This window comes from Helianthus annuus, chromosome 5 (assembly GCF_002127325.2).
Source record: "Helianthus annuus cultivar XRQ/B chromosome 5, HanXRQr2.0-SUNRISE, whole genome shotgun sequence".
Taxonomy (NCBI): Eukaryota; Viridiplantae; Streptophyta; class Magnoliopsida; order Asterales; family Asteraceae; genus Helianthus; species Helianthus annuus.
Genome location: NC_035437.2, coordinates 136,302,862 through 136,329,328, shown reverse-complemented (window position 1 = coordinate 136,329,328; position 26,467 = coordinate 136,302,862). Strand labels below are relative to the sequence as shown.

Genomic DNA, 26,467 nt, shown 5'->3' with positions numbered 1-26,467 from the left:
TCTTAAAGTCTATGCCATCAGACGGGAAGAGGGAGTTCAATACTTCGAATTTCTATCAGATATCAGTTCCCTACCGTGGTGGGATGTGGATGAATTGGTGAAAACAAAGAATATCAAGCAGTTCTACTATGGTCCAGAAGTTAGACAACATGATCAAGACTTATGGAACTACATCAAGTGGCAGGCAAAGAATGGTTATCCTGATTGGAAGCCACAATATCCAAAGCAGATTGTAACATATTTGGAGAATGGTAGAAAAGATATAACTTTGGATGTAAAGCCGCCTAAATGCTTGAAGAATATGCCTCTCAGAGCCATTGAACAAGACTTCCATGATTTATTTCAAGGTTGGCTGTACAACGAAACGACGGCTGAGGCAGTTATTTCTCTGTTTGACAAGTCCATGGGAAAGTCTCGAAGAATCAGTATTTTGGATCCAATTTGGCTTGTTAACTGTTCAAAGAAAGATATCGATTGCTTGTTCTGCAACAAGATCGTTTATGAGAAGAGAGACAAAGTTCAAGCACTGCAATACCAATCGGTTGTGGATGTATGCTTCGCCAAAGACATCAATTCAGGAAGATGCTGGAAAACTGACTGGAGAAACATTGAAATTGATGAATTTTTGAAAAAGTACAAGCGCAGCATAAGGTCTGAAGCAATTGCTAAAAGAGCAGCTGAACTGGGAAAGCGTAAAATGGGCATTGTTCCTCCAACAGATCAAACGCCTATTGAATCAGAGGAAAACAAGATTCCTAAATGGGATCGAAAGCGTGATGGTGACCCAGTATACAGAAAGTGGTGGATTGAAGAAGGAAGGCATAAAAGGCGTAGAATGTTAGAAGAAAAGGCAGAAAAGAGAAGACAGAAAGCGAAAGAGCGAAGGCGCAACAGGAAGAAATGAAGTCTATGCTGGAAGGAACTACAGCTACATCCGAGGGGGAGTCTGTTAGTGTAAAACGTATGTAGCTTCCGTCAGCATGTAGTCATATTTTGTATGTTTGTGAATAGTTTATGTTTGTATGTATGTTAGTTTGATTAGCAGGTCAGAATATGGCGCGATATTGTAAAGTGCTGACTTTTGATTTGTCTATGCCAGCCGATCAGACAGTCGTCCGATCGGACAGCCCAGCCGATCGGACAGGCATCCGATCGGTCAGCATTGTCAGCCGATCGGCTAGCCCAGCCGATCGGCCAGCACTCATCCTATCCTGACACTGCCTATAAATACCTGTCCGATCAGGTCATTTGTAACTTTTGCAACTTTGACTCTCTGGAGAACTCATGTCAGTCTGACTTTCAGAGGCACTTTTGTACTTTCATACTCGTTGAATTGAAAGATCAGACAGCATTTTAGAGTTGAATACTCTGTCGTATATCTGTAGTTTGATTAAATGGATTCCGCACATTAGTCAAAGCTGATTCATCTAAGTTTCCGTCAAACAGATCCTATCCAAGGGACCAACACCATGCTCATGATCCGGGGTGCCAATCCCCAGATGAAACGTTTAATACGTTTAAATTCAGGATCAACCATATACGGCACAACGCGTGACAAGTCGTGGAACCTTTGGACATATTCAGCAATTTTTGGGCCATCCATTTTTAGGTTCCAGAATTCCGTCTCCAGCTTTTGTATCTCTGCCCGTGAACAATATTTCTTCCTCATGAGCTCCTTCAGCTCAGCCCATGTCAGTGCATACGTCGCCGCCTCTCCTAAGGTGTGAACTTGCAGGTTCCACCAGGATAAAGCACCATCAAGAAAGTGTCCTGAGACGTAAGTAACTTGGTTTTCAGGAGCACACTTGCTCATCCTTATTACCGAATCCATCTTTTCTATCCACCTGACGAAGGCAACAGCACCCCTAGTGCCGTCGTAACTTAAGGGCTTACAATCTAGAAATTGTTTGTAGGTACAGCCTGTACAGGCAATATCATTAACCATAAACATTAGTGGATGTGTAAGAAGTATCCAAATATAATGTAATGTGTCTCAAGCGACTTGGACATTACCATTGGGTGGGTTGTTGTTGTTTCTTGAGGAACCTCCGCTAGTCTCTGCGCGGGAGGCCTCATAGTCAGCTATTGCCTTTGAAATACGTTCCTGCAGTTCTGCCTCGGTAGTAGGAAAACGTGTGTCTCGTCGTGGAGCATCTTCTAAAAGAAGATCATATTGGTCAGGTCATAGTAAGTACGGTAAGTAATATTCGTACGTAATAACATCCATCAACTCAATAACACATAACATCCCATGTTATAATCAAAACAAATAAATCAACAATGCATGTAATGAGAATACTGCGATTGAGTTATCATAAAATCAAGACCACAAATACAGTGTTTACAAGTTTTACAAAGGTATCATACATCCCAAAAGAGACTAAGGGTCACATTGCCTTTGTCTGAACTGTCTAGCCATATACAACAACCAAAATCAAATATCAAAGATCATAATGTCATCCTGTGGTCTTCAAAAGGCTATACAGCCTGACTCAATCGTTGTCTTCTCATCAAAAGTAGTGCTGCCTGTAACAGACCAAAAGTCCTCAAGCTGATGGTGGGGGATGAGGAGGAGGGAAGAAAAGCAACCGGCGCATACGCACCCAATCCTCCTCAAGTGCGTGGACAACGCGCAACAGGTAAGCAATCTGCTGCTCCGGGGTGAGGAAGCGGACATCAGAATCTGGGTATAGTGGAAGAGGAGCTGGTGGTGTAGCAAAAGGAGACTGACAATGACAAGGGGGGGGGGGACGCGGAATCCTTTCCAGCTCCTGGACTCGTCGGCTCAACGCATCCTGCTGTAACTGCAGGGATATAAGTATGTCCTCCATGGTATATCCGACATGGAAAGGGTGGTACGGGTCTGATAACGGCATGACATTGGGCGATGACCACAAAAATGGCTCGCCCGATGGTACAAAGGGAGATGTAGTGTGTGCAGCCGGAGTAAAAGAGGGCATAAATGGAAAAGCAGCTGTCGTGGGTGGCATGTGATCGTGTGGCCCAGTAGAAGGTCCTTCCCCTGGACGGGGAGGGGGTATGTCCTGTAGAAAGGTGATGGGTAAGTCTGTGCGGTGGGCATCAGGTATGTGCGGGTGGAACTGGGGGAATATCAAGCGGTGCAAAAGTAGGTGCAGCGGGTGGAGTAACTGGTAGAACAAACGGGGGATAATCATCAGCATCCTCGATCCACCCATTAAGGGTGTCAGCATATCTGGGATCAATATGTGTGGCAAAAGGTGCATGGTCGACAACAGGTGGTGCAATAACGGGTGCATCGACAACGGGTGGTGCCACGACTGGTGGATCGACGCGGTCAGGCTCTGGTAGAGGATCAGGCAAAAGAGCGACGACTGGAACATCAATAGGGTCGTGAGCAATGACAGGCTCCGGACCAACTAGAGCAGGCTCAGCTGGTACAAACTTGACCTCAGGCTCCGGGCCAAACTCCTGGGGGACAACAGGTGCAGCAGACATTGCCATGTCTGAGTCTGCATCGGGAGAATAGTGCTGCACGCCCCGGTCATGAAAAGAAGCGGATGCCACGGACTCAAACGAGTTTGGACCAGACGAATCAGAAGGAGCCTCAGCAATAGGAACTACAGGGTCGTCAACCGGAATATCGTCCTCCATAGGGGCCCCACCATCCTGGTCACCCTCCGGGGGACCCTCTATGAAAAGGTCGATATCGTCATCTGATAACGCATCGAGAGGTAAATCCTCTAAGGGAAACACAGCGAGGGGGATAGGAGCGGGGATCGGAACGAGAGGTAGATCCCCGCCGAAAGGACCATCAGCTAAAGGCGCATCGTCCGGCAGGGCAAATGGCTGGAAGTCGTCCTCATCAGTGCTCGTAGTATCCAACGTATAGACCTCGCTCTCAGATAGAATCTCGTCGTCCGATACAATCGCCATAGGATCCAGCGTGTCTGATACTCCAGTATCGGAAGAGGAAGACATAGTATCTGTAACACAACCACACATATGCACATATATCAACATGAAATCAAATAAGCATGTAAGTCACGATAATATATGCAAGTAGTCATCCTAGTCTTCCCCAGACTATCCCTCCCAGTCTCTCAGACCGAACTCCCTAGCCTCTCAGACTACTCCCTGGTCTCTAAGACCAACTCCCAGTCTCTAAGACTAATCCCCTGGTCTCTAAGACCAACTCCCTGGTCTCTAAGACCAAACCTCCCAGTCTCTAGGACTAAGTTCTCCCCAATCTCTAAGATTGAACCCCTCAGTCTCTAAGACTGAACCTCCCCAGCCTCTAAGGCTGAACTCCCTCAGTCTCTAAGACTGAATATAAATTTTGAAATATGTATTTGTGCCTTTTTGTTTGTAAAAATGTTTGTTCCCTGGATCTAGACGTTTAGTGTATGCAGTGGAAAAATGTTTTCGTGAGAGCCCTAGTGATCATAGTCTAGACTCGAGGAAGAACCCTAGTTCGCTATGATCGAGGCTCTGATACCAAGCTGTCACACCCTGGCTTTTGCAGAAGCGTGGATTATTTTGGTGTGACTTCTTAATACCATAGCAACAATCATAACAATGCTATATGATGAAAATATAATATGTTCATCCATTAACATAGTTTAGAAATACCATAACATGTTTGTCTTGAAACATCAACCCAAAATAAGTTACAACCATGACTTGTTTAAAATGAGTTCTCAAGGACTCAACAAAAGACTGTAAATAAAACGAGGTTTGGAGACGTGTGACCCGTCCAGGAAAGGGTTACACCTCCCAAACCCTACGACCCTGGGTGACATCTTTATTTAGTACGTAGCTTGACACATATGCAGACACTTGCCAGATTCAATCAATTCCCTGAAATACATGTAGTTTGAAAAATCGACAAAAGTTGAGCAAGTTCATGTGTATGTCTGTGAGTATAAACCGTTAAAATATGTGTGTATGAAAGTCCCTGGTATGTAGCAATAAGGAAAAAGAGATCACCAATGGGTTGCAAAGCCACTGGTATGTGTGAAGTGATACGGGAAAACTCAAACCTAGCGGAGTTGCACCGGGCTTCCGGCTGTAAGACACAGTCACCACTATGGGCCGCCCCGGCCTCATGGGTGTGGGCTCGCTACACCCAAATAGATCTATCACTCATGTCCCTCGGTCCTACGACGAGGATTAATGGCTTTAAGTGTCGCGCCCACCACTCACATGATCTAAGTAGTATGCCCTCCTTAAGCTAACCATACCATGTATAAAAATGTCCGTAATAATTGTAACATGTATTTCACCCCCGAAGTTATAAAACTGAAAACAGTTAAGAGAAAAGGGGGCATGAACTCACTGTAGTGCGTCTCCTGTGCTCGTACTCAAACCTTGTCAGCTACACGATAACCTACACCGTACTAATGTCTATTAGACGAAAGGGTCGTGTCTTGCTTTTGTATTTACGGTTTGAGTTACGTTACTTTGATATTATTCCAAGTTATAACTTATTGTTAAAATAATAATTATTTTAACTTACATTATATTTTTAGGTCTTGAAATAATAGTTAGACAATTGTTTCGTATTCATACTTCTCAAGTATTTTATGTGCGTATTTCCTTCCCAATGATGGGGGTATTTTATACATGTATTTTTGTGATTTAAAGTCTTGATATTATGTGTTCTTAAATTCCACTTTTTAGAGAAGTATACGATAACTTAGTTGTCAAAAATAATGTGTTTCCAAGAAAATGAATATTGTCCCAAAATTTACCTATTCTCCAAATACACTAAGAAAATATATTATAGCTTCTCAAAATAATATATTTTCTACTTGTTCAAAATATGTTATACTTTGTGATAAATCATATTTTTCGTTATCCATCAAGAATATACTTGTAACTGTATTTCGTTAAGTTATATTATTTTTCTCTAAGTAATATAACTAGTTCCCAAATCATACAAATATTCACACAAGTGTTTTAGTATAAAATATATATTCTAAATATATATTTGTCCGCTTTTAATTACGAAAACCCACCTCAGACACTTTGAAATTTTGTAACCAAACTTATAGCGAAGTTTATTTTGAAAGACAATGTTTAAAACATATTTGCAAACATTCTTTAGAAAATAATTTCTAAGTGTTGGAATTTTTAGGAAATTTCGCCAAAGTTTCCTTTGTAAATGGAGGCGTCCATGCTAATAAGCATATCATTTTCTTTTCAAAATAATCACAATAATCCTCAACAATTATCCTTTAAACAACTCTACATCACCGAGAGCAAAAACGATATGCGTTACATATTAATCATGAACTTGATATATCCCGAAAACATGTAGTAACTTGGTAATGCGTTTAGTGGACTTAGTTACCTTCCAAAGTGTATTTATTTCTTTAAAGATCATTTTCTTAAAAGAGTTAAGTGTTTACAACTTGTAAACAATTTTTACAAAAATAAAACTTTTGAACTCTTCTTATAAATAAAAGGTTTTTACACTTATTTCATTTCCAAAAATGTGTAAGTGTATGTAAAAGTCATAATCTTTTAAAAAACGATTTTTAAACTTGGTTTATTTAGAAAAGTCTTTTGTAGAACTCGGATCTACATGATCATCAACTTACTTTGTTCACTCATATCTCAAGAAATCTATTTCTTTCAAGTTCATGTTTAAACTAGAAGATGATTATTTCATGTATCACATAATCACCTTCCTAGTCTTGTTAAATCATGTTTCTAAACATCATTTAACAAGCTCCATATGGTGATTAGCATCACATAACCAAGAATCAATAAGCAATCAACAACATACTAACAACATTTCATTATGTTTCATCTTTATGTAAGCTTTATGTTCATGTTTCTTGTTTAGACCTTTTAGTGTTCTTGTAAATTTCAACATACCATAACTTTTAACTACACAAAATGGAAGTAAACTAAGGTAGATCAAAGACTTACAACTAGCTCAAAGGCTAGGGAAGAATCTTTAGTGAAAAGATGGTGAAAATGGTGTTAAAAAGCAAGTAATGAAGCTCCTTGATGAGCTACAACTTCAAGCTCCTTTGATCCTTCTTCTAACACTTGAATGAAGCTTTAAAAATGGAAGAATGTGGTGGTGATATGGTGATGGTGGTGGCGGTTATAGTGAGGCCGAGAGGGAGAGAGAGGAAAGTGAGGGAGTGGTGTGATCTAGTGAAAGATGGGAATGATATGAAGGATCTCTCATAATCTCCAACCATACTTATAATCTCCTACTACATATCTTGTTCACTTCAATAAGCAACAATCCAATAAAATATAAGATAAAATCTTGGAGGCATGGGGATGGGTCCCTTGGGTGACCGAAATCGGGTATGGGGGGGGGGGGGGTTAGATGTAATATTTTGATGATAGTTGGTAAATATTAGTTTAAGTTCAAGTAATAAGATACATATGTTAGTTACTAGAGAATTTAGTGGGTGTTAGGGTGTTCGGGGATCATGACTAGCTAAGAAATAATAAAACAATGTGTTTAACAAAAATTTAGTGTTCCGGGTAGTGTCCGGTTATTCGGTTAGATACCGTTTTGTTAAAGTGCTCAATTATTCCGTATAATGCCTTTTATATATCTTTTTGTGTCACATTTAATTCCCGACACTTAGGAAAGCATACAGGACCATTCTGCCATATTTTTGCACCTTACTAGCATGTTAAATGCTGAATTTTTGATAAATAATGCAGAATTCTGCATTATTAGTGGGTTTTAGGCACTTCCCGGTACTCTAACTATCACCTAGTGACGCAGTTTTATGGTCCTCACTTCCCTACACTCCATACTAGTGTAGTACCCTGTCTCTGGCTCATACTGGCCTTAAAAACATAGTCTGTCCATGTGCTGGCATTGTCTGCATGTTTCTGAATTATCTGTTCAGTGTGCTAACTGTGCTTTGTGCATCAAGTATGTCACTAAAGTTTCTGTGTAATAAATGGAGTGACAGTATGAAATATGATGCATGTGTATGTATGATACAGAAATCATAAAGTAGTTTAAATTGTCAGTTGTAATCAAGCACAGTCATTAAGCACATAATCAAGATTAATTAATTGTACGGTACCTGTAATTGTGAGGCTTGTCACATTAAGGACAATTTGTTACATTGGTCACTGTGGTGAGTATGTATTATGAACTGCCTGGGGCAGTTAACTCGCAGTCATTGGTATCGATAGGTTCATGTCGATAACTAACATGCCTCATTTTACACTGTGTACGTACTGGTTATGCGTAACAATTTCGAACTCTATTATATCTACTAAACTTGTATGCTCACCTTTACACTATGTGTATTGACTTTTACTTTAACGTATGTGACAGGTGCTTAGGATGCTTATTTGCTTACTTTGCTGTGAAATCGAGGCTAGGAAAGACCTAGGTCAACAATAAACAATTGTCTGTAATAAAAATCTGAGTTGTCGGAACAGAACAATTTGACTAGATCTTTTCTGTAATAATTGTATTATCTTTTATGACATGGTATGGGACATGTTGTTTTAAATAATTGGTAAATATAGTTGTTATGGAAACTTCTGGACAATCTGTTTCGCTCAGTGCCGCGCCCGATGATTCCGCCATCGGTTGGGGTATGACACGTGGACTCTGTACGCAAACCGTGAGTATACATGACCCTTTTTTTCATTTTCCCAATTTTGAGTGCAATATATATTACTATATCAAAAATCACACAAACACACATATGCAAATACACCATTCATACAATCGAATCCAATATACATGCTTTATACGTTTATACTTTAGGAATACATGCATGCTAGAAGCCATTCTTGCACTATACTTTGTCATTAACTTCGTACAAGCCTACCTTAACATGTATAGCGCTATAGGATTAGCACACATCCCGTTGATGGGTCTATGTTAAGTAATATAATCATACAAACGGTCTTGTCGTTCCGACGACAAGATTACGCTAGTGAAATCTTTGGGTTGACATGTATGTGATGCATGCTAGTTCATGTTATGTTTACACCTTAGTATACGTTTTTGCCATGTGGATCTCGTTAAATTCTTTTTATACATATGCTAGTACACTAAACGTGTATGCTCACCAATGCATTTTTGTGTTGAGATGTTACTTTAATATATATTGCAGGTTTGTGATGATGATGCGTTGAAAGAATTTAGTAGGATGGCTAGAAACGCCCCTAGTTTAATTCTATGTTTTGTTGTTAGGTTTCAATTTATTGTAATTTGCGTCCATGTATTGTACTAGAATCTTTTTGGAAATGAACTGAAAAGTTACTTATTAAATTATTGTTACAATAATGGTTGTGATGTCTCTTGCAATCTCGTTTTCGTCTCACTCTAGTGTTTCCGCCATCGATTGGGGTGTGACAGCTACTCGGAGATGTGTGTGGTTGGGTCATTGGGGACGTAGAGCTCATAGAGGAGATAAAACTAAAGGAGCAATCAAGGGATTATTACACAGTGAGCATGGTTCTTGAAATTGAGAGTGAAATCTCGAGGTTAGACATGCTTGATAGTGGCCTTCATGCATAGTTTGATATCCCTGGTTTGTTAAATGTGAAAATGAGCAAGGTGGCAAGATCATATCAACCGGGAAGAAGTACCAGAGAACGAGAACAAACTTTTATCAAACTGGACACATTGGCGGATCTACACCAAAATTTCAAGGGTAACTTTCAAAAAAAATATATACCACACTTTCATACAATGTGCAAAAAAAAATTACTGTACTACTTTCATACGATGTAAACATTTTTTTTTCCTTTTGCATACCATTATTAGCAATATTTAGACTTGGAGTTGGACCAATATCTTCTTGGGGCTTTTCTTTTAAACAAATTGTTAATAAGAGCTTGTTTAGAGTATGGTTTTATCTTCCAAACAATTGCGCATAAACCCTAAAATTATAAGTGAATAATACAAAATTTGGAACAATTTATAAGTGAACAAAATAATGTTATAATGACATAAACCTTAGAAAATCTAAAATCAATTGCACATAAAACCCTATCAATTCTATGTGATTATAAATCATCATTGATTCAATGTAAACCATAAACACTTTCAATTGCACATAATCAATTAGAATTTAAAACTAGAATTTACACATAATCAATTGCACATGCCCTCTTTATAATGGAGATTTGAGATTGGAGATTTGGATGTGTTCGGCAATCAGCAATGGGTCAGTGGGAGGTAGAATGGCGACGTTCGGCAATCGGCAGTGGAAGGTGGAGTGGCGGAGAGCGAAGGTGGGAGGCGGCCTGAGGTGTGGTCACTGACTTGTTAATGTTGCGCGTTGTGTACCACTATTGTTTGTTCCTTTCAAAATCAAACCCTAATCATTGGGCTTTTAAGTTTTAAGCAGCCGTTTGGGCTTTTATGTTTTAATTACGTGGGTTATTGAGTTTTAATTATATTAGCTTTTTATCCGTTTATTATTGGGTTTTAAAGATAAATTTGCGGTTGGCTTTCATTAAAAGGCCAAAAAAAATTCGAGGGATAGCCTAAAATAATCTTAGGGATAACGTTAACAAAATTCAGGTGTAACAAAATACAAAAAATGTAAAAAAATATATATTGCACTACGTCGCAAAAGTTTAAGGGTAGCGGGTGCTACCTCTACTATATAGCTATGTCCGCTCCTGACTGGGCATGATGAGTAATAAAGTGAAGGGATCCAAGCATCAATAGCCTTTATATTTAGTGTTGTAGGCAATGAAGATGCAAGTTATGCTTCAAGAAGTAAGTTTGTGTGCTAAGTAGTTACAAAGATAGAAAATACGGTACAGGAAAAATATAAAAGTTCGTGTAGTTTGGTGGAGAAGCAAAAATTAGCTCAAAACAAAAATATTCAGTTCAACATTTTTCTTAGGAATATGTATGCCCGATATCGTTTACCAATATCAGACCTTCTAAAATTATAATAAATAGTATAATAACGATGTTAGAAACTTAAAATAGTTAAGATAATAGACGTATAAGCGCATGTAGTTAAATATTTTATGTTTCAAGTCGTTTCTAGGCGACCTTTTTGGGGTAACGACCACCCAAACGAATAATTTTATAAACATGTAAGAACATAACGTGAATACCTGATACAAATAATAACTATAACTATGATTATATAAAATCAAAAGCAAATTTTAATACCACCTAAGTTGTTTAATCAATTCTATGCGATACATAATCCAACAGATAAGTTTCTTCTGTTCCCATTTTCTCTTGATTAAAACACAAAACCAATCGACATCGAAACGCTTTTCTTTGGTCTATGTCTCGGCCTTTTCGCCTTGCACAAAAGCCTGGTTTTGCTTCAAAGATAGATGCTGATGTGTTTAGTAATCCAGTCTTTCCGCCTTCCCGTTTCCATGGCTGACCCACTAGGGTTTAACCAGTTTGCTACATGGATTTGAATTGGAACCGCAGGTTACTTTCAGGTTCGTCAGAAGTGATGTTCGCCTGTTACTTTCAGAAGTTCAAAAGGGGGTGTCTTGCTTGACTATTATTTCAGCCATTGATAGTTTGGGGGTGCTTGGAAATTTGGTTCAAAGAAATTGGATGATAGGGTTTGACTTGGTAAAGCGGGAGGTATATTTTAAGCCTACTGATTGCACCATTCAATAGCTAACAGCCTCATATAATAGGGTTGTGCTAAACAGCCTACTGATGCGTTCAGCATACAGCGATATGTTTAGCCTCACTCGAAAGCCCAAATAGGACAATAAACGTGTAGGCTTCGTATTTTCGAAATGATCTGCAAACTCAAACTGGATACAAGACAACAGTTTACAACGTAGTCGCCCTTCAAAAGAAGAGAACATTGAAAACAAATAACGTAATTCAACATTACCATCAAACAAAACTCAAAACTTTAGGTACTACACCCGATGTTGGTAACCCCCGAAGCACAGTAACCAAATGGTCAATGACACATGACATGGAACATCCTACATTCTATCTTCTCTCCTCCTTGGTGCACAGGTGATGATTTCATCAACCCTCAGAATCATTTCTGCAGCTTCGGTTGCAGAGAGCAATACAGCCTGCTTCACCTTAAACGCCTCTGATATTCCAAGCTCCGACATGTCTCCAACCTGTAACCATACATAATTAAACATTACTACTTTATAACTTCAGGGATGTGTATAATGGATAAATGTCAATAGAAGTTGTAGTTTATTGTATGGAATTCTATTATAAAACTTAATTCATATAAGACAGTTTATATCACTTACAGTGCCGGTGATCACATCAATTCCTGCATTGCTATCCTCTTTGTGGTGCTCAGCACGAAGTTGAGCTACTAACTCAGCGCTGTCTAAACCGGCATTGTCAGCAATAGTTGTTGGAATTGCGATGAGGGCACGCGAGAAAGCTTCAATGGCATGAGATTTTTTGCCAGGGGTCTTTCGTGCCAGCTCATCCACTGCCTTTGCCATCACCATCTCAGGCCATCCACCTCCTAAGAGAACCCTACTGTCGTTTACCGTCTGAGACAGTACACACAAAGCATCATGCAAGGATCTTTCTGCTTCATCAAGAACATGGAAGCTGCAACAAAAAATAATGTGAAAAGTGGAACATCAATTCATTAAAAGGATTAATAGATATTAAAATAAATTATGGCATACCTTGCTCCTCTCAAAACAATGGTACATGCCTGACCCATTTCAACACCCGAAAAGTGGATCAATTTATCCTCACCAATCATAATCTCCTCAATGAGTTTACAGTGCCCAAGTTTAACCGATTCCGGATTATCAAAAGTTGATGCTATTTCTCCACCAGTAACTAAAGCAAGGCGCTCAATACCCTCAAAATCAGCATGCTCGATTGCAAGAATGCCAGCATCAGCAAACAATTCTTCAGGGAAATTGTAGATTAACTGTCTGTTAACAAAGCAATTAATCCCATGACCAATTATCTTTTGCACTTTTTCTCTCATTTTTTCTTTTTCTGCTCCTTCAATCTGAGCAACTTTAGCCATTGAATCTACCCGAACACGTGCTCCGTAGATTTTTACTTTATCGGTGTCCATTGCTGTATTTGCAACCAAAATGTTTGCATTTTCTATACGTTTTGGTTGCCCAAGGCCAATCTTTTTGTCTAGAATAAATCTGCATAAAATATAAAATAATAATCAATAATCGTAAAATAAGAGAATAAAAATCTGCATAAAATGTAAAATAATAATCAATAATCATAAAATAAGAGAATAAGACTAAGGTTATTTAACCTACCCCTCATCCAGAAACGAATCCTTAAGGGAGCCTCCAGCTTTCTTGATAATTTGAATGGCCTCCAAGTTTGTGCTCCCCTAACATATTAAAAAAATTATCAGAAACTACTAATAACGATTTTTAGAAGAAAAAAAGATGGCATCAACAAATGTAATGACGTAAACTTTGGCTTCTTTTAAGTCACAAAAATATCTGTACACTTTTTATAGTCGTTAATAAGGCTGTAAACAAGCCGAATGTTCAGCGAACAGTTCGTGAACCGTTAGGCGGGAAGTTCGTTTATGTTCGTTGACTTCGTTCATTTAATAAATGAACAAACAAGAACAAGAAATTGCGTTCGGTAAGTTAAATAAACGAACATGAACAGAATCTGCTTTCGTTTATGTTCGTGAACGTTTAGTATGTGTTCATTATTGTTCGCTCGTTTAAGTTCATTTTCATTAAGGAATGGACATGTTCATAACGGTTCACGAACGCTTACCGAACGGGATTACTTGTTCGTGTTTGTTCTTTAAGGAAATGAACATGTTCATAAACACTTACCGAACGTAAACAAACGCAAACAAATGTTCATGAATAAACACAAACGAACATTATATATTCATTTTAAAATAAAATCTGCATTTTTCATCAGAAAGATTAGATTACGAAGAATCCACCAACTGAAATTGAAATGGTCAAATGAGAGATGTTGGCGGAGGCGTATAGTAACTATGGTTTCAATTTTTTTTAAAACGAAAACCAATAAAATAAGGATATAACATAAAAAAACCTTTAAATGAACGGACAAACACAACCCTAGTCATAAAGATACAGCCAAAAACTCACTTTTAGCCTCATAACAGCATCAACAGCTAATTTTGCAAAATGTTCCTTATCCTGTGAAAGAATTTTTGAACTCAAAGTGGTCATAGCGATCCTCATCAAATCTGACCTGAATTTCTCTGCATGAATAAAAAACAATATCAGAATCGTAAATACGCCTGGAATACAGTAGTAATGGTACTGACCCTGCTTTTATGAGCCACTAACTTTAAAATGAAAATAAATATGTTCAGAATTGTAAGTACTCAAAGTGATCGAAATAAAACCATAAATGCACAATCACGATAAGAAATGGTTAAATTGGTATAACCGAGGTCATCAATAGTTCAATACAACCTGCATCATCTTTATTATCCATGACCCTATCCAGCAATGCTTTACGGGCACGGTCAGCAGCCATACGAAAACCTGAAAAAATGATCACACATTTTACCATAAATGCACACGATTAGGTGTTAAAACTAATGAGAAAAGCTAACACAACACACAAAGACAAGAACAGAAAATAAAACCTGAAATTATAGTCATTGGATGAATTTTTGATCCTACTAACTTTTCCGCTTCTCTTAAAAGTTCACCAGCCAAAACTACCACTGATGTAGTCCCGTCACCCACTTCATCGTCTTGCACTTTTGAGATGTCTAATTTTTAAATTAAGAAACTTGACAAACTTGGTGATTATATTAGATATTAACCTCATGTATTTTTTTTCTTACCATATATATAGTTGAAAATGATTCTAAAAGTGGTGGCTAAAGTTAATATGATAAATATGAAACACTAAAAGCTACTACAATTCAAAGGATACCAATAAGAACTTTAGCAGCAGGGTTGTCGATATGAAGGGACTTTAGGATTGTCGCACCATCATTAGTGACAGTGACACTGTGTCCTCTACCTGTAGACTGTAATATTTTATCCTGCAAATAAGATATAATTGAAGATGATTAATTAGACAAATATGCTGATCGAAATCTATAAACTGAATCACGAATGTGACCAAAAAAACAGACCATTCCTTTAGGGCCTAATGTTGTTTTGACCAAGTCAGCTATTGCCATGGCTCCAACAAAGGAAGCCTGAAATGTGAAGATAATTTGAATCCAATAAATCAATAATGATTTGCAGCTAAGAAAATGTTATGATAAATTACAAAGGTCTCAGAAGGCTCACCATACGGGCTCGTTCACCCTTTTCTTCAGTAGCTTCATCTTTAAAAAGTTTTTCAACCTGAGATACAAATCAAAAGTAAGACGGGCAGGGTGACAAAATAAAAATTTAACAAGAGTAAATTACTTTTTGAGTTCTTGTGTTTTAGTGGTTTTAACCATATGAGTCCAAAATCAAAAAGTTTAACGCCCTGAGTCCTTGGACGCCTTTTTTATAACCTTTTGAGTCGAATCTTTTAACCTTTTGAGTCCAATTTTTTTTAACAAAATTGGACTCAAAACGTTATAAAATGAACAAAATTGGACTCAAAACGTTATAAAATGAGCGGTTAGGGACTCAGGGCGTTAAACTTTTTTATTTTGGATTCAAGTGGTTAAAACCAATAAAATACAGGGACTCAAAAAGTAATTTACTCATTTAACAATAAACTTATTGTTGCTGCACAACTTATCAGGGTAACACTGTAACATACCGCCATTATACGTCAGCAGATAGATGGAATGCAGTAGCGTTGAAGATTATTGTGATCTGAACAAGAAAGAGGTCAAGTATTTCGTGATAGAAACTGTTTCCTTTAAGTTCCTTTCAACAATTACTAATCCAGTTGTGTAGTAAAGCAAAACACAAACCATTACTCAACTATATCTTAGCTAAGCTTCAGTTTAAGACTTTGGTTCAAACATCCAATTGTTTTTCAACTCACAAAGAGAGAAAATACCCACATGTCAAGCAAACAATGATGATGGACAACAAGATTAGGGTTTTCAAGATTCTTATTTCTAGAGTTCTGTATACAAACAAACAAATGTACCCTGTAAAACTTTTCTTTTTCGACGTATACATAACAGTATAGTAATCCAATAAAATGTGGCTAAGAGATGCAAAGCAATAGCTATATAGACGTACTAATAATGATAGTTGTACTATAGGGGCGGCAATTCTTGAGACTACCCGTCAACCCGACCCGAACCCGACACGAAGAAAAACAGGTTTGGATCGACTAACACGACCCGTTTAAAAAACGGGTCGGGTTCAGGTTGACTCGTATAAAAAACGGGTTGACCTATTAACCCGTTTAACTATTTAGAAAAATATAATTTTATATTTTTGTTTTTGTTTTTTCCGTTTCTATTTTACATGGTTAGTTATAATAATGTTAATTTTGATAAATTATATTATTTATTTGTCACACTCTGGAAGCCGAGGGTCTCTCTGGAAGCAGCCTCTCTATCCCTAGGGATAGAGGCAAGGTCTGTCTACATCCCACCCTCCCCAGACCCTATAAGTAGCTTTGCTATTTGTGGGATTTACTGGGTATGGTTGTTGTTGTTGTTGTATTTGTCACACTCATACTCATCATTAAACATGTTATCGTTAACCCGCTTAAAACCCAACAACTCGTTTATAAATCGTCAACTTATGTGGGTTAAACGGGTCAGGTTCGGGTTGAAATTTTTGACCCGAATAATAATATGGGTCGGGTTCGGGTTGAACATTTCAACCCACTAACCCGCCAACCCGCAACCCGCCAACCCGCAACCCGCCAACCCATTAACCCGGCACGATTGACACCCCTAGTTGTACACTATGCGAGCATAAAGTGGTGAGTAAACTACCATTAGCATTAGCTTCTAAAGTTTTCGTATGCTCACATAATTTAGATTCCAATGCCATTCATGTATATAAATATTTATTAATTTCTTTATAGTATCAGATTTTAAAACTTTCAAGTTTCAAGTACTAATGGACCTAACATCCCCTTTAGATTTCACCATAATTAAATGTCTACACTAAAGCCTTTACTCAAGTTACTAATTTACATTTAAACAGACATTTCATAACGTCCTTAAAATCCTTTGTAAAATTTTAGTCAAAAAACAAAACTAACTAACTAATTCTAACTTATAAGCTATTGTTCAAATAAAAATTAAAATAAACATGTTTTGAGTGACTTTTAACTTAATTTTTCAGTCTCAAACAACTAGATATGAATAGACATTAAACAATTAAATGTTTTAATGCTTCCAAGCCAAACAGTGAGATCTGAACATGTAAAACAAACTATTATTGTGACTCCACACGTAAATTACTCATTTCTAATGTCAGATCGATGCGCAATTTCTTCATTAACGGATTACAGTAACCGGTTTTACAAGCTATCTCAGTTAACAAGTTTCAGTTTTATTATACAAACGCATAACACAACGCACGATTATAGGAGTACCTTAGATCGAAATGAAGTTCCGATCGCAGCGAAGCAGTCTGAGCCGGCACGGTGGTTCGTCGGCGGCGGGAGTGTTCGGAAGTTGGTTTCGCCGGCGAGAGAATGTGGTACGAAGCAGAGTGTGTATATGAGTTTTAGGGTTTGAAAACTTCGGTTTGGGGGGGTGTTTTTTGTGGCCCACACCGGAAAAAGAAAAGTTCGGGTGTTTGGCTTGGCTTTTTAAAACAAAATAGTATGAACGTTACACCACCTCGAACGACCATTAACACTAAATTTGCGACGTATTAATATAGAGCAATTAGATCGAAATGTAAAACATATAAAAATCGGCGACGTAAAAACGTTGAACCACACACGCATATTGCGCCGTGTTAAGTGACAAAATTTAGAACGAAGCGTAAAACGGAAAATTTACGAAAGATGAAAAGTACAGGGGAACAAAGTCGAAAGTAAAAAAGTTATAAGGTTAAACTGTAAGAGATGAAAAGTTTTGGACTAAAAGTAAAAATTCAAATAGTTTGGGTCAAAAGTAACATATCAAATACTTTAGGACTCAAAGTAAAAAATAATCTAAATATTTTTGAAAAACTCCACAAGCATTAGGTACACCCCCTATATGCATATATAAGTTACTAATTTATAGTATAGAAATTATTGATTTATTGACTTTTTAAAAAGTCAATAAGTTAAAATAATGTTTGGATAAATGAAAGGGATAACTTTTTGTATAAGGTGGAAAAGTCATTTTGAAAAACTAGAAAAACTTGGCTTTTTGAAACTCATTTTAACTTTTCATAAAATATTACCTTATCCCACCTGATAATCATCCAAAATACCTTTTTAAAACAACTTATTGTCTCCCCCCCCCCCACCCAATAAGTTCATCCAAACACTTTTAAAAACTTCTTTTAGATAAGTCATAAATCAATAAGTTTTTTTTTTTTTTTTTTTTTTTTGCAAAAAATCCTTTTTGAGTTAGATAAGCAATCTCAAACACCCCCTTCATATATTGCGATATGTTGATAAAATCATAAGAAAAATTAATGTATAAGGTAGAAAAAAACCAACTATATTTTACACGTTTAACTTAAACTCTTGTTGAATCAAAGATAAAAAATAATTATGGCAACGGTATATTTTTATAAAAAGTTATATTGTATTATTAAAATAACGAAAAGAATAAACGGCGTCATTCTGTAAAGAAAACTAAATGTCGAGACCGCGAAGACATGTACGTTTATTTTTTGAACACTTGTACATAACAATTCACAACATTATAAATCACACTTCGGATTTGAGTAAAATTTATAAGTACGCCTGGATAAACATAAGCACATATCTAATTGAAGGGGCATGATCCTAAACGACGCGCACGACCACGCGCACATGGATCATGCTAAAGAAATAAGCTAACATGAGAATGGTTCTGCATAAGGGCACCCATGCATATGCGTGTTGGCTAACTAAGCAAAGGACAGGTAGTATACCTAGCAGACTCATGCAGCTAATCAGATCTTAGCAATCCTGAGAATTGTTTTCCCTACGATGAAGGAATTGTGTAGGAAACAACAAGTACCAAAGGACAATTATGTGGCACCAACCAACCATAGCCAGATGTTGCTGCACAAATGGCTAATGAAGGAACCGACAGAAAATGCACTCAGACAGCGGTACGAGACAACCATATTGCGCCACATTAGGGGTGAGCAAGAAAACGGAAATAACCGAACCGTAACCGAATAACCGAAATAACCGAACCGAAAAAACCGAACCGAAACAAAAACCGACGGTTCGGTTTTCGGATTTTTAATAACCGAAAATTTCGGTTCGGGTTTCGGATAAACTTTTTCAATAACCGAAAAAACCGAACCGAACCGATAAGTTACAATCCATATATTTTTATGTTTAAGTTTAAATTGTTTAAGTGTTTAATCTAATGCTAGTAGAAAATGTTAATTTTATTCTTGAATGTTAAGAGTTTATAATATAAACATTATAACTGAAATGATTTATTATTACCTATAAGATATAAAAAAATTTAGTATAAAAATTAGATATAATAAAAACTTTGAAGAAACATAAAAATAGATTAGAAGGTTAGATGTATGTAAACAACATTAACTAAAGAGGTTAACTATAATAACTTAAATGTAAACATATAAAAAGATGTTATAATATAAATTATACTTTTTATTTTTTGAATCTTACATAATTTTGTTCCAAAAACCGAAATAACCGAAAAACCGAACCGAACCGACGTAAAAACCGAAAAACCGAAACCGAAAAAAACCGAAACCGAACGGGCTTTAAAACCCGAAAACCGACATTTCGGTTTCGGTTTTGATTTTACCCAAAAACCGAACCGAACCGAACCGTGCACACCCCTACACCACATCACCGACACCTTTTCAAGCACTAACATTCTTACCAGAGGGGACAAAACAGATATTCCATGAGGGCGATAGCTAGCTGAAGGGGTAAGGTCCCAAAAACCTTGTGCAGGTGCACGAGACCATACCACAACTTCACCACAATAAACCTTCTTCAAGAGAACCCTGCGCGGCCGCGCACCGGTTCTAAAGAAGAAACCTAAAAGAGAACAGTCCTCAACATCCGCGCGCCAAGAAAGCCAATAACATGTCCTTATGAACACTCATGCAACTGAACAATTAGGATGGAAGCGAAATACCTCCGCACATTTGCAACCCAGACTTAAACAGAAAGGGCCTTTCTGTTACAACAAGAATAAACATGAGGATGAGGCATATAGGATTACAGTTGTAAACCTTCTAGAAGGCCCCATCGTGCACAACCATTCGGTTATAACCGAATGATGACCTATCATCATCCTAAACACTCATAAAGGTCATGGTGATAGTGTCACGGCCCTCGGCCCCGGTTTGACTCGGTCTAGAGCCGCGAGGCAGGAAATCCCGTGGTATTTAATTTAGGCGACAGCGGAAGTATTTAATACAGGATCTTTCAATATTAAAAATGCTCGTTTACATAATTTAGGGATAAAACCCCGTAATTTACATTAACATGATTTCACTGGGAAATCTTTATTTCTCAAAACATGTTTCTCTTATTTATTTATATTGAGCCACTCCTTTAAGCTTGTAGTGCTTCTCGGCACTTTTCCTGGTTTACAACAGATCACCTGAAACATGTTTGAAAAAAATTTTGTCAGCGGGAAATACTGAGTGAATCATTCATTTTACTGAAAACGACACATTTGCTATAATTCACAGTATTAAGGGTGATTACAATGTTTCTGATATCAACCAACTACCCACAGTATTTGTCACTCGACTACCCATTGGCTATCTCGTTGTCCAAATGGTGTCTGTGACTGTGGTCAGATCACCCCTTGGCTAACACGTTGTCCAATGGTGACGGGAAATAAGTAATGTATACAAAACCCCACATACCGGCTGTAACTTAGTGATTACAAAGACTTAATCCTTGTAATTATAACTTTGGAAACAAATATGATTTTGAAAGTAAATTTTGTAAAAAGAGAATGACTCACATTGCAGATTTAACGAGCAGTGTATAAGCCTACTGATTAGCCTTGTTTAACCTAATTTAATCAATAATGCACACAAACTGGGTTAGTAACTAATACAACAGTTACGACAATTCACGTGATTAAAACCCTCACAACTAATGATAAAGTGCGATACTTAAATATCCAGCGGTTTCACAACGAACGACAGAGTATAGCCCTGAAGAAACAGTGATCTAATTAGGGAGTTAATTAGATTAGTTTATGTTCCTTTCATGATGGTTAATCTTCTTAAGGATATTTGAGCTCCGACTTGGTAATCAATCCTGCAAAACAGAACACCGTTACTCGTTAAGAGGGGAATGTGGGGGTTTCCCTCTTAACCAGGCTCCGGCGTGAGAATAAGCGACCGCTTTGAGAGTAATTAAGTGTAAAGAGTGAGAGTAGAGGGAATAGAATATTTAACCTGTGGAATGAGGTCTCTATTTATAGCCGGAGAGGTGTAAGGGGTTATGGGCTGATGGGCCTTGGGCCGGAAGCGGACAACAAAACGGATATGCTCTTTGTCTCACTGGCGTCGACCGCTTAGTGGCTTCTAGACGTTCATCGGTGTTGGCGCACCTTGATTGGAGCCACGTGTCATTGTTGTCGGCCTTGTTGTCCTTCTGTCATCAGCAGACAAGTGGAGATCGTGGGACAGTTGTCTCCGTCCTCTGATTGGTGCCACGTAGGCGTCCTTGTGTACTTCTCATCAGGCGATCGTGGCGCACGATTGCGCAGAGCCTGCTAGACGCTCATTGGCTCCTTTTACTGCCACTTGTACCTTATGTACCACTGTGGGTAGCTGTGTGCTTCCCTACTGAGTGGCTCTTGTTGGACAGCAAACTAATCCGCGCGGGGTTTGTATGCTCATTTGTTCCATTGTTTTATGCTAAGTGCTGATATCTGAGCCTCTTGTGGGCCTTGCCTCGCGCAAGATAAACTACAACGTGTGTTGGTCGCGCGTGGATATTATTAATAAGTTTTCTGAAGTAAGGAGTATGGTTTCGCGCGCAACCTGGGCGGAGGTTTGCGCGACCTTTTGGGACCATACCCCTTCAAGTCCCCCCCAGTCCAGTGCTGCACCATGCGCAACGCAAGTGGTTAGAGCTCTGGACTTAATAAAAATAAGAGAAATAAGTGTAATAGGGGAAATGTTCTTTTGATCCTGATTGGTGTGGCGCATGTGGAAAATGTTGTTTTCAATTGCGCTGGTACCAATGCAGGTCTTTAGGGATTGTCGTTTGTCTGATCAGGCGCGCAGGTTTATTGGAGGTGACGTGTAGCTTGCGCGGCTCATGTAACTTTTGCATGAAGTTACTTGTAATTTTTATGGCGGGAAACTTCGAAATTTGAACTTCTGACAAGTTGGTGGGATAAGTCGTTGAGTGCGACGTTTGAGTTGACCTCTGGCACGGGTTTCATCATGCCGTCTGCGGCGGTTGCACTTCGTGTCAGGAGAGTGAGGCCCACGCGCGCGTGGTAACCGTCACCCCTGGTTTTCCGCTTGACGTGGCAGCCTCTCGTTGGTTAGCCTAGCAGCGAAAGCGGCACGGTTACCCATCGCATTAAATGCGATGAGTATATATATCCGAAGAGAGGTGAGAGATTCTCACTTCTCTTCGTTTCCTTCTTATTCTCTCTCAACCTCTCTTTGAATCTTCAAAGTTGGTTCTTCACATCTTCAAGATTTCTGCAAATCTTCAAGTTTTTCTTCGAGTTTTTTCCAGATTTATTCTCTGATACGATGAGTGAGGAACATCAAGAAATTGCTGCTGCTGAGGAAGGTCCAGTTCCTGTCCTCAAATGGGATCTAGGTCTCTTCGAACAGATTGTTCGGAGTTTCCGATTCCCACCGGAGTGGGATGCCCGGTATCCGGCTCAGGGCCAGACCGCGGCTGATGCACCACCGGGTTATATTACCCTATATGAAGATTTTTTCCTTCAGGGTAACTTTAGGTTACCGACTACAAACTTCCTGGGGCATATTCTTCATTACTACAACTTCCATCTGTCACAGATGAGCCCACCTGGGATGGTTAGGGTTCGTCATTTCGAATTCCTATGCCGATCTCATGGCATCGAGCCGTCGGTAGAGAAGTTTCGGGCCTTCTACCAGTTGCAGAGGACGATGGGTTTTTTCTCGTTTGCAAGCCGTGGTGCGGCGAAGAAGATTCTGCTAAACCCCCCCAAGAGTTTCCATGACTGGAAACCCAAGTTTTTCTTCATTCGTGAAGAGGTGTTGCCAATTGCCATGCCCTTCCGGGATTGGACTGAGACGATACCGAAGGAAGACCTTCCGATTCCTAAGAAGGCCCAGTGGTATCAACAACTGACCCCAACCCCAAATCGGGTGTTTGGGGAAAACGTTTTGGTCGCGGCTAAGATGAGTGACCAGTGGTCACCCAACAGCAGGGAGGTTCCGGTGTTGAAGATCGGTGATCAAGGTTTGTTATCTCTTTGTTCTTTTTTGCAGTAGCTCGATTTAATTGTTACTTACTTATGTTCATGTTTAGAGGCGCAACTCTATCAAGCTGCCTTCTCCACCTTTGGTGGTTCCATGGGCGTGCGCCCCTTGCGCGACGATGAAGAAAGCTGGTATGACCAGATTAAGGGCAACCTCATGTTTCCGGTTGAAGGTGCCTTTGCTTCGCCGCCAACTGCTACTGAAGGTGCGCAATATCCTAAACCTCGTCCTTTGCGCTCTGTGACTTCTGCTGGGAAAGAGATTCTCTATCTTTCCAGCGAGGAGTCAGTAGGGTCTTCCAACGGCGAGCTAAGTTCGTGGTCTAAAATCTTTGCAGGTGTGTTGCGCGACCTGGGGATTGACCCAGAGGAGAAGAAAAAGAAACCCCTGAAGAAGAAGAAGACCAAGGTCGATCCGGAAGTGACCAGCAAGGGTACTGGCCCGAGTCGCGCAACTACTGCTGCTGTCAAAGGTACTCTCCGCCTTCGTCAAAGTGACTTAGATGATTATGTGATAATCAGCGATTCATTTGAAGGCTTGTCGCGTACAGCTAAGGCAAAAACTGGTGCAGGTGGCTCGAAAAGTTCTGGGAGCGCGGGTTCTCGTAACCCTGATGCTGGCGCGACCCCTGAAGATGATGAGGCGGAAGAAGAAGATGCGACTGCCCAACTGATTGGCAGGAAGAGAGGTAGGAGCGAAACCACGGCTGGAGTGGCTTCCGCGCCTACTGCTGTTGTGCTTCCCGTGGTTGGGAAAACGAGCAACTTGCGCTCGTTAAGATTCATATGAGAAAACATAAGTAAACGTGCCTCTGCTTGCGCCTCTAAAGATAAAGGCACATGAACAGCCATTTGATCCCCGTCAAAGTCTGCATTGAAGCCCTTACAATGTTTTAATTTTGATTCAAAGGAAAGAAAGTGTGGAGTTGAAATAACTCGCTCAGAACGCTTTTTAAAGGATTACGTAATACTTCTCTCTCTGCTTAAATGAACTTGCATTATTTTGGCAGAGATCAAGAAGAAGACCCCTGAGAAGGGTGTCACGTTCAGTGAGGCTACGTCGAAGAGGCCGAAGATCACTATCAAGTCCTCTGATACTGCTGCTCAGGACGCCGCGAAGGCTGCTGAGGCGCAGCGAAAGGCGGAGGAGAATCAGAGGAGAGAAGAAGCAAAGAAGAAGAAGATTGAGGAGGAGAAGAGGAGGAGGGATGAAGAAGAGAGAAAGAGGAAGGAGGAGGAGAGAAAAAGGAAGGAGGAGGAGGAGAGAAAAAGGAAGGAGGAGGAGGAGAGAAAAAGGAAGGCGGAGGAGGAGAGGGTGGCCGAAGCGGCGAAGAAGAGGGCCCTGGAGGAGTTAGAAAAGAAGAAGGCTATGGAGCAGCCTGTTAATGTTCAAGGGCCTGAAGTTACAAACCCTACCCACTCTGCGCATGTCATTACTTCTAAGGGTGCGGGTCGATATGCTTCAAGCAGCGCGAGCTCTGGTGGTGCAGGGGGTTTTAACCCGAACGTGATCGGGGCGAAGGATACCGTCGGCGATATCTACTATAAAACTTATAATGAAGAAGAACGCGACGATGCTCCTCACCAAGCCCCTTGGAGCTTAAAGCAAAAAGATACATTTCATGAATTTGCCCCTTGCCGCGAGTGGTTTTTGAATTCGTTTACCCCTGCAGAAGTTAACCGGCAAAGGGCGAAACCCCATGAAATGTTATATCGCACCTTTATACTAGGAGAGGCCAACGCTCGTGCTGCCAATCACCAGATAGTCCGTGAATGGCGAACAATGGTTAGAGAGCGCGCCGACTGGGAGGCTTATCGTGAGCGCTCGTTAAAACGTATTGCTGAGTTTGAAAAGTCCAAGGCTGCTCTTGGTGAGGAGAGAGCCAAATTTGAAGCCGATAAGAAGGCCGAAGAATGGGGGCGCGAGGGCTTGCAAAAGAAACTCCACAATGTTGAGGAGCAACTGGCCAAAGAGAAGGCCGAGATTAAACGTATTTGCGCCCAAGACAACGAGCGCGCCTACGCGGCTCGACAGAAGATTGTTGATCTTGAGGCTAAAGTTGCTGACTTGACATCGAAGGTAGAGGAGGCGCAAGGAGAGAAGGCTGCCAAGCAGCAGATGGAGGTTAGTTTATTTGTTTTCCTTTATTCTGGCTATGTTAACAAACCAGCCTAAGTTGGTTTGTCGGTCTCCAGGTTGAGTTGTCTGAGGCCAAGGTGCAGCTGTCTAGCAAGGACAGAGATCTCCACGCCAAGGACGCTGAGATTGCGGAGCTCAAACGTCGCTTAAACGAGCAAATCGACAGATGTGAGTCGTTGGAGATCGACCTGGAGGCCGAGAGGGTTAAGGCTGCTACGGCTGAGGAGGCGCGTGCTGTCAGCACTGCCGCGCTTAACGTGGCTCAAACCAACTACTCCAAGGCCCAAGGCATCGTTGACACGCTTGTCTCGGAGGCTGAATGGATGCGCACTCGTGGAGTAGCGCTTGTAAGTTTGTACTTCTGTTTTTTATGATTCCATCTGGTTAAGGGTTGTTCTTAACGCTTTTCTTTTGTTGAAGGTTGCCAACTCCATCTTAAATGCTGGCGAGCTCGATCGCGCCGTTGCTGCTCTTACGGATGCGGCGCGTGCGGTGGGTCATCGAGGAGGTTACTTGGAATGTGCCAGTCACGTTGAGCAGATACTAGGGCAAGAATTTGATGTGAGCCATTGCTCGGTGACTGAACGTGCTGATGCTGCGCTTGCACATGCTGAAAACTCGTATGACAACCTTACCTTGCCTATCATGGATCTGGTTGTGGAATCTTTGAAAAAAGACGACTAGTGCCAGCGTCTTAAAGCAGTCCTCTACCCACCAGTTACCGTCGAACTATCCGATGAAGAATCAGCTGGTGATGACGGTGGAGATGGAGATGATGATGGCGACGATGACGATGGTGAGGATGACGGAGATGATGATGGTGATCGACGCGATGAATAGAATAGGTTGTTAAATAGGTTGTTGATAGGCGTTT

General features: G+C 39.9%; 2 protein-coding genes across 2 annotated transcripts; both read right to left on the bottom strand.

Moving 5' to 3' along the window:
- Nucleotides 1–3,081: 3,081 nt before the first annotated feature.
- Nucleotides 3,082–3,960, bottom strand: LOC110943655 (proline-rich protein 36-like). Its single transcript, XM_022185390.1, has one exon. It carries the CDS (start codon nucleotides 3,958–3,960, stop codon nucleotides 3,082–3,084), a length of 879 nt encoding a protein of 292 aa, XP_022041082.1.
- Nucleotides 3,961–11,711: 7,751 nt separating this feature from the next.
- Nucleotides 11,712–17,699, bottom strand: LOC110941380 (T-complex protein 1 subunit beta). Its single transcript, XM_022183004.2, has 12 exons — nucleotides 17,441–17,699; nucleotides 15,689–15,744; nucleotides 15,220–15,276; nucleotides 15,060–15,125; nucleotides 14,855–14,966; nucleotides 14,559–14,687; nucleotides 14,383–14,454; nucleotides 14,050–14,165; nucleotides 13,222–13,298; nucleotides 12,613–13,098; nucleotides 12,217–12,532; nucleotides 11,712–12,075 (listed from the first exon to the last, which is right to left on the bottom strand). Exons 2-12 carry the CDS (start codon nucleotides 15,692–15,694, stop codon nucleotides 11,929–11,931), a joined length of 1,584 nt encoding a protein of 527 aa, XP_022038696.1. The 5' UTR covers nucleotides 15,695–15,744; nucleotides 17,441–17,699; the 3' UTR covers nucleotides 11,712–11,928.
- Nucleotides 17,700–26,467: the final 8,768 nt, after the last annotated feature.

Coding starts and splice junctions, on each gene's coding strand:
- LOC110941380 (XM_022183004.2), bottom strand. Junction 14,688..14,854: donor TGCTGCTAAAGTTCTTATTG/GTATCCTTTGAA, acceptor TTTAAAAATTAG/ACATCTCAAAAGTGCAAGAC. Junction 12,076..12,216: donor TTGATGTGATCACCGGCACT/GTAAGTGATATA, acceptor GTATGGTTACAG/GTTGGAGACATGTCGGAGCT.
- LOC110943655 (XM_022185390.1), bottom strand. CDS start 3,960: ATGTCTTCCTCTTCCGATACTGGAGTATCAGACACGCTGGATCCTATG.